Below are 18,628 nucleotides of genomic sequence, written 5' to 3' on the forward strand. Positions count from 1 at the left end.
GGGAACAATGCAGTCACGGGCCTTTCTTCCGCGTTTTTAGGTGAGGGAGAAGGCCAGCCTCTTGTGGGGCCGCCGAGCTCCACACGGAGCTGGAACAGATCCCGGGGATGGCGTGGGGAAGAGAAGGTTCCTCAAGCATCCGGCATCCCATGAAGGGGCACGCGGAAGTGACGAGGGCAGCAGGTGGCCAGAGGGGCCTGGGGGCCAGGCAGCAGTGAGGAACCTGTGTCATTGGGCCCGGACTGCGTGGCAGGACCATGGACAGAGGCTGCCGACAGCTCAGAGCCTGCACGTGGCCATCTACACATCAGCAGGTAACTGTCCCCCATGTGCAGACACAGACAGTCAGGTCTCCTCCGACAGCTCAGCATGGCCACCTGTGGTTCAGATGCCCTCTGATTCGACTCCCCAGGTTATGGAAACCTCCATAGCAACCAGACACAGGTCGGGGATGAGACAGTCCCGGAGAAGGGGCAGACAGTTCGGAAAGGGAGCCTGAACCTGGAAGGGCCTGGGGGACCGTCCTGCCGGCTTTAGCCCTTCGGCCACCGGCTCCCCATTCCCTGCAGGAGACAGTGAGGCATTTTCTGACGGTGCAGAGAGGGTCAGAGCACACTGAGACTCTGCCCAGAGAACAGAGGGGAGAGGGGCACCCCACCCTCGAGGCCCACCCCTGTAACCGCAAGCCTCATGAAGGGATCTTCAGGTGAGCTTGTCCCATGTCCCCTAGAATTGTGAGAACACAGGTCCAGGTGCTCGATTCATCCTGCAGGCCTCCGGAGAGCCGCTGAGGGCGGCTGGACTGGCCTGAGAGCGAGCGAGCAGCATTGCTGGGCAGGGGTCCCCTCCAGCGAGGGATGAGGGCTGAAGTGGCTGTGCTCATTTCCCAGGGCCAGATGGGGGTCGATTGGAGAAGAATCTGCCATGAGAGCTTTCTGCAAAGAGCGAACGACCCAACCATCGGAGGCATCACTGTACTGAAGAAATGGGGGGCAGGGGAGGGGTGTGGCCCGATGGGTACATCTCCAAGGAGTCACCAGAACATCCAACAGCACAGGAAGCAGATTCCCCATCCACCCTAGGAAGAGCCCTGCCTGCGTGAGGCTGCCAGACACCCTGCCCTGTGTAGTCTCCCCCCGTCCCCTACACCTGGTCCCGCAAAGCTCACACCCCGGGGTGGGGGCAAGAAAACAGGAAGCCGCCTGCCACCCCCTGCCACCCCCTCCGAGAAGCCTGGGCTGGGGTGGGGTGAAGAACCAGGACAGTGACAGTGAAAAGAAGTTACAAACTGGATGAGAGTTTGGAGTCTATACACTTGCCTAGACTTTTCAATACCTAAAAAAAAAGACTGTTTATTTATTACCCAAAAAGCCCGGAGAGGCTCTGCCATGACAGTTCGCCCTGGGGTAGGAGGTGGCAAGGAACAGGATTAGAGGAGGCAGGGGTGAGGGGGACGCTGCCTCCTGCCTGGTCACTCAGCAGGTGACACGTGAGCGATGCTGGAACCCGGCAGCAGATGCTCGTGCAGATCCCTGGAACCTGGACGTCGGAAGGGGCCTGGGGATTGCCGCCCCGCACGCCCGTCGATCTAAGACCCGATGAGTGCAGCGTGGGAAAGGCACGGAGGCGGCAGACGTTAGAGCCACAGGGCCAGGGGCTCCATGTGCGCAGGCTCTGAGGCGCCCGCCGACAACGCCCACGGTGTGTGAGAGAGGACAAGACGTAGGCGAGCTCCGCCCACAGCCCTGGGCAAGCCCTGCCAGTGCATGCGGGACACCACAGCCGCCTGGGGCCTCTCCGAGGGGTGTCCCGAGGGCCCTGCCAGTGCATGCGGGACACCACAGCCGCCCGGAGCCTCTCCGAGGGGTGTCCCGAGGGCCCTCGGGAAGCCCCGGGGATGGAGCAGGGCGGCAGGGACAGGACACGATGACCCCGAGGGTGGCAGGGACAAGATGCCAGGACCCCGAGCCAGGGCTCCAAGGACACTCACTGCTGCTTGCTGTCCGTGAAGTGCAGGTCCACCTTGAGCTGGAAGCCGACTTCACTCAGCGCCTCTTCCACCTGCGAGAGAGACAAAGTTCAAGGGACCTCAGGGCATCGAGTCCGGTCCGAGGGAAAAGCTCGGCTGCTCTTTTTCCCAGAGCTGAGGAAAGGGATCTACGCGATCTACGCTTAAAGCGGACTCCCCGGCACGCTCCGCAGACCTGTGGCCGAGCCGGAGATCTGGATTACACGCTCAACAGAAGGAAGCGATTTATGTGGTCAAACCTGGGAAAAGTTTCATTTGCAAAAGAAAAAAAAAAAAAATGCCGGTACAGGGAGTTCTCTGGACGGCAGGATTTCCGAGAACCTCGTTCCCAGGTTTGAGCTGAGCCCTTTTCAGCGGGAGTCAAGTGTTTCCCGGCGCCTGCTCGGAGGGCGGGACAACTTGGCTGTGGTGTTATCTCTGCCCTCGGGCGCTCTCGCTGGCTGGCCCCATCGTCCACTGCCCAGGAGGACAGAGGAAGCTGAGGCCCAGGAAAGCGGAGTCGTCTCCCGAGGTGACTCAGCTCCCCGGGGAAGCAGATCCTTCGTCTTTGTCTTGAGATGCACTGCACGTCACCATTCATACTTTAAGACGCTTCAGCATTGCGTGTCTTATCCGTGGCTGCTGCTGTTCTCAGCTCTAAAAAAGGCCTGTTTCTGTTGACGAGCAGGGGGACCAATCTGTCCTACCTGCCGGCTTCTCGCACGCGTCTGAAACACGGGACCCCACTTCCGCGCTCCTCCCACACGCAAGGCCACCACCCCTCCTCAAAGGGCAGCTGCTCCTCGACGCCGGATCTCGCAGCTGCCCCCTCCGCAGGGGCTCGGGGCTCAGTGCCTGTCTCCGCCCCAGCCCCCGGCCGGGTGGAGCCCTTCGCCCCGGTGACCCAAGAACCCTACTTTGTTCTATCTCAGCATGCCACGCTTCCTATTATTTTTTGTTTCTTTGTTTAGGGTTTATACCCCGGAAGCCCGTGAGCCAAAATTCATCTTTTGGACACATTTTGTTTAGTCCTCACGAAGTTGCAAGTTGCAACTCATAAGCGGCAAACATTTAAAAATCAGGCAATTTAACATTTCTGTGGCAGGTTTCCAGATTGTAAGAAAAAAATGGGGGGGAGGGGTGGAGGAAAAAAACAAAAATCTGCCTCGATCTGGCCATGCTGGACTCGCGTCTGGGGCTTCCATGCAGATCGGGCCTGCAGAAGCCACTGTGGCTAAAATCCCCTGGCCATTTTCTTGCCCAGTGTCCCCAGGCATCTGGTATCATTAAGGGAGAGACTAATCCTAATTCCTTCTGGATCCTCAGTTCCAGGAATGGTGCCTGCCATGCAAAAATATTAATGTATCCTGAGGAATAAATAAAACTCTTCTACACCCTCCCCCTCCTCGTTTCTTGCCAGAATGTTCTCACCCTGCAGGAATGGAAATCTCTCACCCAAAGGCCCCCTTGGAAATAAGTCCCTGGCTAAGCATCACTCAGGCAGAGACATATGGATGGAATTTATCTTTAGGTCCCGGGGTTTAAAAATCTGTTAAAAAAAAAAAAAAAACACAAAAAACAGTATTTACGAGTTAACATTTTGCTGGAGCCAAGTGCTAAGTATAACTTCGTCTCCTCGCTCTGTTTTGCATAATCGCAGACCGAGGTTTGTACACACAGCCCGAGCAGCACAGCCCCCGGCCATCAGCTCCCGAGAAGGAGACCGGGGAAGCGCCCTCCGAGCCGCCCGCCCGTGAGAACTCCGTGTCGGCGCCGGCTCTGAACGCGCCGCGATGCCTCTGGAGCGAGGAGCGGTACCCGGGGCCAGGCCGAGCTGGGGCTCGTTGAGCCTGGCGGGGACGTCGCTGCCAACGTGATAGATAAACCTTCAACTGCGAGAGCCTCCAGAACGGAGTCTGGCTTCCCCCACTATTCCTTCTACCTTTGGCTGCTGGCTTTCTGCCGCTCCTTCCAAACGCACACAAACTCGCACGCGCTCACGCGTGTGCGCACACGTGCACGGGGACACGCGCACGGCTCCTGGCACCGTTCTGCCTGATCTCGGCGAAACACACCGCCTCCCTTCACGGGCCCTTTTCTGGTGTCGGGAGACCACTGGGCCTGGTGGACCCCACAACGCCAGCGGCCAGTATTTGCAGAAGCGCGACTCGTGGCCGGCACGGAGCCGCCGCGGCCCGTGCGCTGTCTGCACACTGCCGATGAAACCGAACTAAGAAGCCTAAGGGGTCCCGACTTTCGAACGGGGAAACTGAGGCTCGGTGAGGCTGAGCCACTTCCCCACGCCCAACAAGTTCGATGAACTCTGCCCCTCTCCCTCCTCAGAGCACCGAGCATCTCGTTAACCGCTGCGCCGCCTTTGCCTGGGCCGCTGCGAACCCCAGGCTTGAATGTGGGGGCCCCTGCGAGCAACCGGCCGGCACTGTCCCCGCCCTGCGGTCTGCTACAGCCCCTCAGGCTTTCCCCACCTCTCCCTTTTATTGTATTTTTTTTTTGCTCTGGCTCATTCTATTACTATTTTTTTCCCTATTTACTATTCTATGTATTTTGTGAGGCTTCTCAAATCTTCTGGCGGATTAGACGGTGTTTAAAATAAAATACTCATCCTATTTCCATACTTCCCTATGCTTTGCTACCGCCATTAGAACACCCCGTCATCGAAGCCTAAGTCTTACGGCGTAAGCTGTTCTGTCCACGGCCATCCCGTGCACTTACTTGTGCCCTCGCTGCGTGGAGTGAATTTTCTTCGTGTCCACTCTTACGACAGCACGTGGAATGGTGTGCGTGACGTACGGGCATTGTGCAAGCGTCTGTCCACAACGAAGGCTGTGGGCACGCATGACCCTGACCTCCAGGCACGTCCTTATAAACAGTGCTTGCGCCGTCATAAGCACACAACCATTCACGGGAAAAGAGCGAATGGACCCATTCCAGATATACGGTTTTTATGGGAATATCCAATTAACTTCAATGGTCACCGATTTGTGTGCAATGATTAGCTATGACATTATTTGCTGCAATATTGATTACCCCAAACACGGCAAGAAATTATTCGCCTGTAGAGATAAGTGAAAACAATACGTACTGTCAAATGCACTCCCTGTCCAACCTAAGAACTGAGGCTTGTTACAACCGCGTATGAACTGAAGTTGGTGCTGGGAAAATTAAACTTGAAAGGCTTTGAATGGTGGGAGCAAGAGCGAGATGGAGTAACGGCTCAGACGCGTGAGGGCGGTGCTGGTAAACATTTAACGACCGCCTCTCTGAAGGAAGACAAACGCCCCGATTTGTAGCACTGCCAATTCCTGCGGTGTAAACATGTCCACAGCAACGGATTTCAGCTACCAAGGTGAAGTAGCCAAATGTGGAGTTGGAAAGAGACGTGTACCTCTGGCTCTCCAGAGCCGGCATGGGCAGGCCCCCAGCACTGCACGGGACACAGACCCCGGCCCCACCCCATGACCCAGCGCAGAAGGAGCCTGGGGAGCGAGGGCCCTGGCCCTATTCTCCTCCCTCGCCCTAGTCACCTGCAGGGCCTCTCACAGGCTGCACCCAAGTGGAAACGGACAGGTGAGGGCGTCACTGATCCTACGTACTACCGTGCAGGTAGCCAGCCTCCAGGGCCCCAGGCAGGGGGCGGGGGGGCGGACAAAGGAGACAGGACGGCAGTCGCGAGACGGGCAGCTCAGCTACGTGGAGCTCGCTGCGGTAGTTTGGACTTCCGTCACCGTCACTGATGGCGTCAGGTTAACTGAGGGCAGGCAGGGCACAAGGGGACTGAGCCCTCCAGTGCAGCCTCCCGGCGGGGACCAGGGAGATGACATGGGACGGGAGACTCCAGTCCTGAGAAGCTCGCAGACTGGCAGGCACGTGGCGACGTTCTAAAGTAAGAACCATGCCATCCCGCCTTTCTGAGCCAGCTCGGTGGCCCGCGTCGCCCAGGAATGAGCTCCGCGCTCCCTGCCGTGGCCCACGGTGCTCGGTGAGGCTGGCGCCGACCTCTCCCACTTCGTCTCCGGCTGCTGCCCCCCTCCCTCACTGAGCAGGGCCCTGTGTCCTGAGCGCTTTCACTAGAAGGCACCAACCTGGGTCCTGCCTCGGGGACTCTGTCCTGGCTGTGCTCTCCTCCATGAGCGCCGGCCCCCTGAACCCTCAGCGTGCCCGGCCCCGCCCCAGCATTTGGGTCTCAGCTCAGTGTTGGCTTCCTGGGCAGGTCCTTCCTGTCTGCCACTTGTCCTCCAGGGAATTACCTCCATCTTGTGTGGGGGTTGTGCCGAAGCTGAGCTCTTGGCAATCTCGTGATCCGGGGATCCTTCATGAGGCAGTGGCCACCTACCCTGAGTTCTCCCTCACTTTGGGTGGGTGCAACTGCAGCATCACGAGACCCCTAACAGGGGTGCAAACCCCTGCCCTTAACGCCCTCGTAGGTGTGTCTCATAGACATGAGTGAGCTGAGCACACAGCTATGTGAAGGCTCAATGACAGAGTGAATGTGATCTATTTGATTGTGCTGCGATGTATGAATCTAACACTGAAATGTAAGTCCCAAGACATCGGAGATACTTTTTATCTTTTGTCCATCATAGGTGAGCTTAATGAGTGTTCAATTAAGCTTGGATGGATGGATGGATGGATGGATGGATGGATGGATGGATGGATGTGTGAATGGGTGGATGGGTGGATAGATGGATGAAGGATGGATGGGTGGGTGGATGGATGGATGTGTGGATGGGTGTGTGGATGGGTGGATGGATGGATGGATGTGTGGAGTGTGAAGGCTCAATGACAGAGTGAATGTGATCTACTTGATTGTGCTGCGATGGATGAATCTAACACTAAAATGTAAGTCCCAAGACATCGGAGATACTTTTTATCTTTTGCCCATCATAGGTGAGCTTAATGAGTGCTCAATTAAGCTTGGATGGATGGATGGATGGATGGGTGGGTGGATGGATGGATGTGTGGATGGGTGTGTGGATGGGTGGATGGATGGATGCACAGATGAGTGGATGGATGGATGGATGTGTGGATGGGTGTGTGGATGGGTGGATGGATGGATGGATGGATGAATGGATGGATGGATGGGTGGATGGGTGTGTGGATGGGTGGATGGATGGATGGATGGATGAATGGATGGATGGATGGGTGGATGGGTGTGTGGATGGGTGGATGGATGGATGGATGGATGGATGGATGGATGGATGGATGGATGGGTGGATGGGTGGATGGATGGATGGATGTGTGGATAGGTGGATGGATGGATGGGTGGATGGATGAGTGAGAGCTTTCTACTTCCGCCACACAGAGCAACACAGCCACCACCCTGACCACAAAAGCTGAGGACAGAGGTCATGGGGCAGGAGAGGAGGCCGCGATGGCCAGGAGGCATCGGGCGTGCCCGCCACTTGGGGATGTGAATGGCGGGTGCCCCTCCCATTCAGCATTCTGCAGCGGGAATACACTCCCACACCGCTGAAGGTGCCTAGCAGGAAGCGATCAGCTGGAACGTGGCGATCGGAGTGAGAGCGATGGTTTAGACTCAGCTACCCCTTCGACACGTGTTAGTCTGAGGAACAGGACACTTCCGATCAAGTTCCCAGCAAATGGGATGAGGCTTCCAAGGCCTCTGGGCTTCTACTCATGCCCCGCCCCCCGCCGAGACGCCCTCGCTCTTTCTATGGGTCTGATGAACTCTTGGCAGGGACTTCTCGAAGCCCGCCCCCTTGTGAAACCACCGGATCCCGCCACAGCGTCCGTCTCCACCCTCCGTGCACCTTCGCTCGTTTGTGTACGGCTAGTGCGTTGCAGAGGGCCCAGGGAATGCTTGTTTACACGTCTGTGTTCCTGATTCTCCGTCCCCGAGGGCAAGGACCCGCTGCCTTCCCCAGCACTGCCCCTCATCCGGGAGCCCGACACGGAGCCCTGCACACAGCAGACGGATGTTCACAGACATCCGCAGGCCGAGGCGCGGACGAAACGCCCAGACAGACGAACGGATGGGCGGCTGAGGGGCAGATAAGAAAATTCAGGACACCAGCCCACAGAAGCTGCCTGGAACAGGAAACCAGCCAGTGAGTGAAGGAAGGAACAAAAGCCCTCAAGACACGGACCCCCGCCTGTCAGGCCAAGGGCACAAGGAGCAAACAGCGCCTCGTGGCCACCGGCAGGCCCCGCGACTTACCCTTTCACCGTCCAAGAGCAAATGTGCTCGGAAGATGGCAGCATCGCTTATCGGCACCTCTTCGTTCCTGTACAGGATCTGGAAGATGCGGCTGTGCACGGTGCTCTCGTGGACGCAGGCCGAATGCAGGCTGCTGCCGTCTGCAAAACATGAGCCAGCGGGAGCCCGTGAACTCCAGAACTGCCTCGCACCTGAGGCTCCCTCGGGTGTCTGCCCCAAGCCGCACCCCAGTGCCCAGAGATCCAAATCGCAGAACGAGATCCCCCCATGTAAAGTTTTCTGCCCACTGGATTGGGCTGGAGTCTCAGAATGAACCTCGTTCGACCCCATACAAGCCATACGCTCTTGGCCAGATCCCTTGTCATACTGCGGGCCGTGCTCCTCGGCTGGAAATCAGCACCTGTTAAATTCCTTCCCTGCTCACTTGCTCCTGCTCTGTGAAGCCTTCCGTAATCCCCCTCCCCCAGAAAGGACGAGGAGAACAGGCCACTGAGGACGGAAACCGCCCCTCCTTCGGCAAGAGCCCCCCAGCTGCACACAGAACCGCTGCCTCCTGACAGTGGCGTCTGCAGAACGTGATGAATATTCCGTCCTGAGTGCTGGGCAATGTGCTAATTCCAACTGCATCAGACGCCCGGCTTTTTAGAAGAATCTGCTCATCTCTGCGTCCCCCAGCGTGTTCCAAATCCATCCCGATCCCTCATCACCGTTTTGGCGTCACGCTGCACGTCAGCAGGACGGATCTGCCCGGTGAGGTTACGGGACGTGGCTGCGTCCACGGATCAGGGTTTTCGTGGAGGACAAATAGGTGGATTCCTTTAAATCGCTTGACACACAAACCACGCAGTTGGAAAAATGCAGAGGTATTCTAAAACAAATAACGCTGATATTCACATGAGGCGAGGATTACCTCCTCGTACTACTGACCGACTAGGGGGCACTTTACAGCTTCCGAAATGCTTTTCAAACGTGTTGACTTCTCTTAACCACTCAGCAGAAACCGCTGGGGTTCGTCTGAGGACAGACGGGGAGGCCGAGGCCCGAGGGAGGCGGTGCCGCGCTCCGCGCTAGGCGACCAGGCGCTGCACGAATTCATCCTCACAGCTATTTAGTAACTGAGAAAACTGTCTCGAATAAACAAAAAGTAAATAAAGTAAAGATGAAAAGCACACGCGGCTTAGCAGAAGGCAGGCCCTATGGACGGCGCTGCTCTAAGGAGAAGTCTGGCCGCAAAGAGAGCCAGGAAAAATCACGAGAAAAATCGGCCCGACCAGCACAGAAAAACTGCTCGGGTTCCCTTGTGCACCGTCCCCAGAGGGCTTCAAGAGTCCCTCGGAAACAGGGACAAAGGGTCGCTGTCACCTCCTGATGCCCGGTGCCACCTAACTGCACAGCTGCCTCATAGCTGCGGAGCAGGGGGCAGAAACGTGGAAACGTCTGGTCGGTCCCCAAGCTGCTCAGATGTGCCGGTTCCAATCCGCGCTTCGTCACGAAGGAAATAAAGGCACCGCCCTAACGCAGCCCCGTTTAGACCCACTCGATGCCGACTGACGCGGCTTCTAGACGACACGACCCCCGTGTGCGGCCGCCTTTCCGTTTTCAGCTGCTGCACCGGCCCCTTCTCTGTCGCTGCCAAGGCCTAGCCCATCCATCAGCCAGACCGACAACGGGGCAGGGATGGATGGCGTAGATGCTCTGAAGGTCAGGGAGGCAGGAGCTGTCCAGCACCAGGAGGGACAGACGGCAAAACAGTTCAATCACTTGCCTCCTTGGGCAAGTGACGTCGCCCCTGGTAACAGCAGCTCTCCGTGTGAAGAAATGGACACACCCACACAGACAGGGAGAGGGTGACACACACTAAGATCCTGAGACGCGGCATGCGGTGGGCACGTAACACGCAGCAGGACGACTTTTTAATTAGATGTAGAGAAGGGTCTGAGCACTTTCTGTGGATACGTTTCCGCTGTCCACGTTTTTGTAGACTATCTAACTCAGCAGAGCGGTGAACCAGCCACAGGACTCAACGGCATTTGCGGAAGATGAGCAAACCCCGAGGAGCCCCAGGAAGCCTAGGACGCGGCATTGCTGACGCCCCCGGGGGGCTTCTCATCGCGATTACGTAGGACGTTAAAACGGGGGTCTTCGTACGAGAGGCCCTCTGATCACGAGGCGCCCTGGGGGCTATGGGCCTCACGGACAGCGCCTGCCCGCTTTGTCCCCACTGGAATGTGCCCTTTCTCGACGATGACAACCCACCCTCCCCGCCCCCGCAATCCTCCAGGCCTGAGGACACCGACCTGGGTGAGCTCCGGGCGATGACAAAAGAAGACACTGAGAAGCCGTCACTGAATTTCTTCAAACCCAGGCCACGCTGATATGGGACAATCCTCCCACACTTTACAGCTTGCAGAAGTGGAAAAGCCAAGTTGCATTATGAATGGGTCAAGGTCAGGACCTTGGCTTTCTCATGGGTTAGAGCTGGACCTTCTTCAGGAAGACAGGCGTACACCCTGGACTCACCCCAGGACCCTTTCCCTGTGTGGCCTTGGACGGGCCATTTAATCGGAGCTTAAATGAGGCAGGAATCGTGTTCTGCCTTTGCCTAATCTCCACCACGACCCTGAGGCTCAGACGAGACGAGGGACAGAAAATGTGTGTGTAACTGTGCAATTCTGAAAACCCAAGCAGATTCCTGGTAAGCCGAAGGCGGCAATGATGAGGACTTTACGCCAGATAATTTCATAGCTATTTCTAGGAGCAGCAAGGACAGAAAGTCACCTTGAAGCCACGTCTCATTGTTTTTCTAACCACTTCAGAGAACGGGCAGAAGAGAAGGCAGCCTTCGCTCAGATGATCAGTTCTTCCCGAGCAGAATCAGGACCTGGGCTTCCGCGACCCTGCACGCGCCTTCCGGCTGGTCGGGCCAGTGACCCGTCCTTGCCGGGGCAGACAGGCACGACACGACCTTCCGTGACTCCACCAAGGCTGCTGCTTTTCCCAGACACCTTGTCACCACAGTGCAAGCGGGACGGTCAGCATAGGGGGCGTGGGAACGCCTGGGAGGGAAGGGACCGGGGCCTCGGTGACGCTTCTCGGAGTTTGGAAGTTGAGGAGATGTGTTGGACTGGGACAGACTGTCCCAGCTGACGAGGTACTGACATCCTGTGCGCACCAGGCAAGGACAACCCGTCCCCAGAATAAAAGGCACCTTGACAGAAGCTGGAGCCCGAGATGACGGCTGTGGACACTCGCGGAGGCGCACGGGTTCCTGAGCAGAAGGCTGCTTCGGTCCTGATGTGAGCTGGACAGTTCTGCGGACCCATTTAAGCTGGCACAAAGGTTACGCCCCTGTCGAGCGACGGCAGGATGTACGCATGTCGCCGAAAGAGTCCTAACCAGGGGCCCCAAGGTGTGGGCCCTCGAGGCCCGAGCGGACAGCTGGGCCAGCAAGGTGTTCCACCATCAAGGGGACAGAGAGCCCGTCTCTGCAGGGGACACATTCCAAGACCCGTAGTAGATGCCTGAAACCGGGGACGGTACTGAACCTTACATATACTCCGTTCTGTCCTATGTGTACATACTACGATAGTTTGGCTTATAAATTAGGCACAGCAACGGATCAGCAACAATGACTGACAATAAAATGGAACATCTGTAACAACGCGCTGTCGTCGAAGCTGTGCGATTTTGGCGTTGTTAAAACAAGGGCGACCTGAACACAAGCACGGAGATGCTGCACCGGTAACCGCGGTGGCATGGACGGCTCCTAAGTGACCGGGACGGCTCCTAAGTGACCATGGGGCAGGACACGGGATAAAGGGAGGGCCCACGTCCCGGGCGGGACGGCACAAGATTCCATCGTGCTGCTCAGAACGGCACGCTATTTATAACTCGTAGGTTGTTTATTCCTGGAATTTTCCACCTCATAGTTTGGGGCCGTGGTTGACTGCGGGTAACGGAAACCACAGAAAGCAAAACCGTGGATGGCGGGGGGCGGGGTGGGGGTTGGGTCTAGGCAGCTCCCTGAAACTCTAGAGAACCACCTCCAACAGAGGCCCCGCGGGGTTGAGAAGCCCCCCAGCAAGGGGCAGAGCAGACCCTCCTAGGCTGGCCTTCGGAAAAGCAGCCCATTTAGCGTGTGACCTCAGAGCTTCCTGGATAATGACGTGGAATATCTGAGCGGACGTGAAGGGACTCGTTCCTTAGATTTTCCAAGCACATCGTGTTCACGATGCGCCAGGAAGGGACTGCATGTGAGTTGTCATTTTTATTGCCTTTGGAAAGAATATCGAATGCTTTCCTTGCTTTCTACTCAAAGTTCGCTGCCGTACGTGAAATACTGAAGGCTTTGCTCTAATGCACATGAATGTGAGTTTACGCCTTGTCCGTAATCCCGTATTAATGTGTTTCTGTGATTTTTACCGTGAAGTATATTTCATTCATTCATTAGATTTTTATTAATCGCCTCATGCCTCACTCAGGTCCTGGGAAAAACACCGGATTCGGCCAGGAACAGTCACAGGATTCCTTGAGGGGCGCGTCTGTCTCCCGCATCTGCCCGTGGCATAGTCCCTTCGCTGTGTGTCCCCACACGAGTCTTTTTGTGTGAATAAATCTCTCATCTCTCCAGGTACGTTGCATTTTTTACAACATCTTCTATGGCCTACTTTAGCAATTTTAATGGAGCAGGCGAAGTAGGCACCACAACCTGGGTTTGCGTCTAAGTGTCGTTATATTTTAACTCCACGATTTGAAAAAGCCACTTCCCCGTGATACACGGTTCATGCCGAACCTTCCCGCTCATTTCCAGTTGCTCCACAGAAACCAGCCCTGGGACTGGTGGGTCTGAGTTCCAGGAACCTCAAATTCCTCCTCCCACTTGACCTCGGGCTTGAGCAGCTTCACGTCACTCATGAGAAAACTCAGGATCCGCTGCGGTTAAGTGTCTTGGCGTCAAATGTAAGGGACGGCAGAACGGCGGCTGCGAACCTTGTGCTTGTTTTCTCTCTGACTCTTGCGAGCCTTCGTTCGTTTACTCGCTCACTTATGATTTAGCTCAACAACCCCGCAGGCAGTTACGTTAGACATAATGCTGGTCACCGGCCATGACACAAAGATGACCAGGAACGCCCTTCGACGTTCCGCCCAACACTTCCCGGCTTGGTTCCCTCCTCACCCGGCCCCTTCGTCTCTGCTCCACAGGAAAATGGTTTAAGTTCTGGGATGACGGAGCAGCCGGCTGTGCACGTTACAGGCTCTCAACTCTCTCTGAATCAGCGCGTCCATTCATCATCGATAAGCGCAGGGACGAAAGGGGGGAATTTCCCGATGGGGGAGGTGGTTCGAATAGCAGGACGTCTGCTTCCTCCCTGACGCAGCAGGAAAACTCGAGGGGCAGAGCAGATACCGGGGCCCGGCACGAATTCACAGTCAGAGAAACCAAACCGAGGAACGCACAAAACACCACCGAACCTGCCGAAAAGGAACAATGTGCCGGCAAGCATTCTGCCATCGACGCCGACTGCGCTTCATTACTTAATTGTGAACCAGGGCGACCTGCCGGCGCAAGTGAGCCCAGAGAGGCCAGCACTTGATGAGGCTTTATTAGCCAGGCGTGCGCACGGCTGTCCAATCTCGAAAGCGCAAGGCCCGCGTGCCGCCTCTGAGGCACCCCAGGGTCCCTTCGGGCCTGGCCACTCAGCCACCTCTGCTGTGCCATCTGCAATTCAATTGCAGAGTCCGGTCCGTTCCTTGTACCTCACGCTTTCGTAAGGACAAGAAGTGACCCTGCGTAAAAGGGTGTGGATCTGCTCTGGGTTCTGCCGCGTGTGTGCTGTGCACCTGTGGGTCGGAACTCACCCGCTCTGAGCCTCGGATTCCCCACCTGTGAACCGGGGATGGGAGAGAAAACCTGTCCGAGGATGGGGAGGGTCGGAGGACATGACCTAGGAGCGTGCCCGGTACCAGGTGTAAGACTTTACAGGGCCCGAATATGCCGCCAGGCAGACAGGGGTGTGCAGCGGAGGCGATTCGAAATCGGCCACATCGGAACTCCGGCAGCCACGAGTGGAACCCCCAGGGAAAGTGGGAGGGGTCCCCGACCGCCCTTCAACCCGGGGGAGAGGGGGAGCGGGTGTGGGCCAGAGCCGGGGGCACTGCCTGCAACGCCAGGGCCTGAAAACTCCCCCCACTTACTAGCTGGGAGACGCTCCCGGCCTCAGGTCCTTCTCGGCAAAAATGGCAACAACAGGGTGACTCCACGGGGTGGCAGGTGACTCCTCGTCCCCCTTGCCCACGCGTCACCCCAGCAGGCGCCCCCCTGCCCTCCCACACCCCCAACTGCCTGCCCGCGCCCTCCTCGTCCCTCGCCTGCGCTGCTCAGTGGACCTCATTCTGTTCCGCCTGCCTGTCGCTCAGACTCCCTCCAGAGAAGCGTCTGTTCAAGGCACAGATCGATCGAGCTGCCTTTCTGAGCAAAATCCTTCAGTACCTTTCCATTTTTCTTAGGATAAAGATAAAAAAAAAAATCAGTTCTAAGATAGCCCTCGGAGCCACTCTGCCCTGCCCACCTCTCCGTGCGCATCTCGCCAGCCACACGGCTTCTCCGCACGTCCCTGTCACCACCTCGCTGGCGCACGCCGCCCCCTCTGCCCGGAGCGGTGCTTCCTCCGCCCGCGTCCGCGCTGACCTCCGCCGACCTTCAGCTCTCAGAGCATCTCTCCCCCGGAAGAGGTTCTCTCGCCTCCCCGAACAGCCGCACCCGCGGCCGCGCGGGCTCCCACGACGCTGCGTCTCTCACGGCGTCATGATATCGGCGGAAGTGAACGTGACTTCGCGTCATTGTCTGAATCATCGCTGTCTCCTGCGTTAGACGAAGTCCCCTGTGGACTCAGCCACACCTAATACCCTGGAGAGCATTTGCTGCTTGATAGATATTTGCCGAATGTGGAATTAAAATTCTATTATTAGTTTGGGGAAAAAAATACCCATTGACCTTTAAATTTTTTTTTAAATTATTTCCTACTCACTTGACCATTACCAAAAAAACAAATCATAAAAATGGACAGACCTGAAGTTATATACTCAACGAAGCCTAATTAACAACTGAACTGCAGCTCCATTCCAGAAACACCCAACTCATTTATAAACTCTCCGAGACTTGGGTCCCTCCTTTGAAAATGGGAACAGAGATACTTTTTTCTCCAAGGAGTGTTAAGAGGATCTATAAAATAATATTTACAAAATACCCAGCACAGCGCCTGGTGCATTCTGTTGCACAATCGATAGACATCTATTAGACCCATTGCTACCCATCCGTGAAAACGCGGGCCGGGCAATAACACATATTTCAGAAGGCGGCGCCAAGTACATTCGCTTCAAGGGGGATGGAGGAGTGAATTCGTTTCAGGAGCCGTGACTTTTGCTGTGCTTTGAACTTGTAACAGTATCGACCTGGGCTGCTCTAAGCTGAGGCAATCGATGCCGGAGGCCACGTGCCCAGGGGTCGAGGGGGAAGGGTCTTTAAACGAGGTCTGGGCGTGAAGTGAAATGCTCGTCACTCATCTGCTCATCTTTTCAGCCGCTCGTCGGTCCACAGACTAACACATGAGCCCTGGGCGACGAAGGCCTGACACCGGGTGGTTGAGCTGTAAAGAGCTCCTGTCCTCATGGGACTTACACGAGAGCGAGGAAGAAAAAAGAACTCTCAAGTAGTCACTCCGTTGTATGGTCGTAAACGCCACGAAAATAAAAACCGAAGGCAACGGAAATATGAAACACTTAGTTTGGGGTGGGAGGGGGGCTGATGATCTAAAGATGCAAAAAACCATTTTTATGGCTTGTTAAAATGGAAGGTTTGACAGAGGCCAGAACAGACCTTGCAGAGCAGTGTGAAAAGCCAGACTCAAAAGCAGAGCCCCCGAAGGGGGTGGCTGAGAGCCCCCCGTCATAGCTGCGGGGTAACATGCCATCGGGTGGAGAGAGATGGGAGGATTCCGGAGACGGGACATATGCAGGTGTCGCTACGAGATCGGTCTCTGCATCGCCTCCAACGGAGGAAACGGCAGTGTCATCCCCTCCCGCCCGAGCAGGAAGGGGCTGCTGTAGGGACTGACCTAGGGCCTCACAGGCTGGGGACCAGAGGGCAGTGCATTCTCATGCCTCGGAAAGTTAGGGCCGCCCCAGGCAGCAGGATGGAGGCCAGCGCATGGGGGTGACATTCAGACGTTCGGAATGTGTTGAGGCAAAGGAGACAGGATTCGTGGACCAGAGCTGAGACCCGTGGGGAGGAGAGCGGGCCTGGTACCATTGTAAGGCCCACCCAAGGAGCCACCGGAAGAGACAAGGAGACTCCAGCAGGAACAGTCTGTAAATGGAACACGTCTGCTCACGAGGGAGCTGCAGGGCAGGCTGGTTTGGGGCTTTCGTGGGACCCAGGAGGCTGCACTGCAGCAGCGGCGGCATGGAACAATGTCCCAAACACAAAGGGACAGCAAAGTGGAACAGACGCAGCTGCACTTCCTGACCCCACCAACCCCACCACTGACCTCCCGAAGCCTCGGTTTCTCCTGCTGTAAGGCGGAACGCCAGTTACGACCTCAGGCTGTTGGGAAGAAGAAGTCATGTTTGCATGAGGAGGAAAGCCCGCCTTAAACAAGTCACAGGCGAAAGCTCTGACGCATCGACTGCAAATGTTCAAGATTTTTTTTGAGAAAATAACCGAAAAACAAAGTTAAAGGACAAGCTCCAGACGAGGAGAAGATATTTTTTAAGCGCTGTATCAAAGAATCGCTCTCAAAAGACGTTTTTGGCAGGAAAGTGGGCAACAGAAATGTGTCACTAAGGAGAAAATTATCCAAAGAAAAAGAAGTGAGAGTTGTAACTGCTAAATTCATAAAAGGAGGAAAAAAAAAAAGGATAAGAAAGAGATGACGGTCGACTTCCTTCAGACTGAGAGAGACGCAAACTCAAGCAAGACACTTGACGTTACCTACCGGGTTTGTGGGGGGGAAGCCTCACGCACTCCTGGTCCACGTTGATGGACGCTCTGAAATGCATTTGGTGGTCACTTAAAAAAAAATGTCGATCTGCACGCCCGAGGACTGACTTAGCCACGGGGCTAGTTAACGCCCCGACCAGCTCCCCACACCCTCCACGGGAGGCACGCATGAGCAGAAATGTTTCCTGAGGCATCATCATTTGCAAAAGCCCCCCCAACAGTGACAGACTCCCCAACCTGGGGGCGGGGAGCTTATGATCTGGCGGTGGAGAAGGAAGCGTTAGTGAGTAACCTTCTCCATGCAGGGTGCGAACCTCTGACAGACAGAAAAAGGGGCTATGTCTGCTCGGTCAGCGTCAGGGCTCCAGAGCCTTTCTCTGCTCCTCCAGTCCAGACGAAGGGACAACTGATTTTAAAAAGCCTTAAAGCAGGATTCAGGCAAGGCGTGGGCAGTGCCATCCATTGTGGAAGGGGCTTTCTTCGCACTCGAGGCATTCTTCGCGCTAACTCGCTCTCCATCTCGTCCCTGCCGTCACTCACTAACCCCTCCAGCAACGCGACGACGACCGGCCGTCAGCTTTCCCACTGACGGATGAGAAAACCGAGACCGAGAGAGGAAACGCGACTCGCCTAAGACGCCGCTGACCTCCGTTCCCATGGCGTCCAAAATCGAGGACAGAGAGCAAATGTGCACAGCCCCGGGCTTGAACCAAGAGTCCCACTCTCTCCGCTGCCTCCAAGCCTATTTCCCATTATGCAATGCTGCCTGGACTAGGGAGCGGGTGGCTCAGGAGGTTCAGGGACTTGCCAGCTGGACGCCGTGCACCTTGATACCCCGCCCCACGTTCTCACGACCTGCAAAATGCACCAGCTCTCAGCTGCTTGCTACTTGGAACTTTTCATAAAATGCCACGTGCATGTGCTGATGATATTCGCCGATCTGAGGCAGCTGGTATTAGCCTGAATCTGAACAAACAAGTTGGCTGAAAAGTATCTGGATCGAGGTCGCTATATTTAGACTCCGAGAGCAGCAAGTCTTAATGAAAGATTGGGACCTCAAAAGGTCATCTACATGAATACTCATTAACTAGGCATTTCCGAGGCAACAGAGATACTGACCAAACTTAGGCAGAAAATATTCATCACATCGTCATTTACAGGAAATGGCACTGAACTCAAACTTTGCAACATAATGGGTGGAAATGGTTAAATAAACCGCACTGTATTCATCAGATGAAACCGTATGAGGGAATCAGCTCCTAGTGTAATGAACTAAATAGCAACATACGTATAATAGACGAAAATAAAAGATACAAGCTGCTGAAATATCCCAATTTTCCTTACATGCATAAAAGAAGGACTGGAAAGAGAGGTGTTTAGAAAGAAAAACAGAAAGAGAGGGGAGAGGGAGAGAGGGAGGGAG

The 18,628-nt window shown here is 55.8% G+C and overlaps 1 protein-coding gene across 1 annotated transcript in view; it reads right to left on the reverse strand.

Annotated features, from left to right (window-relative positions):
- Window positions 1–18,628, reverse strand: part of FAM135B (family with sequence similarity 135 member B) — a 98,669-nt gene that overhangs the window by 55,374 nt on the left and 24,667 nt on the right. The window contains exons 3-4 of the mRNA XM_006913020.1: window positions 8,208–8,347; window positions 1,991–2,061 (exon numbers count right to left, since the gene is read on the reverse strand). Of these exons, the coding sequence (XP_006913082.1) occupies window positions 1,991–2,061; window positions 8,208–8,347 (211 nt within the window). The remainder of the gene's footprint in view (window positions 1–1,990; window positions 2,062–8,207; window positions 8,348–18,628) is intronic.

The sequence above is a fragment of the Pteropus alecto genome, unplaced genomic scaffold (genome assembly GCF_000325575.1).
Source record: "Pteropus alecto unplaced genomic scaffold, ASM32557v1 scaffold105, whole genome shotgun sequence".
NCBI lineage: Eukaryota > Metazoa > Chordata > Mammalia > Chiroptera > Pteropodidae > Pteropus > Pteropus alecto.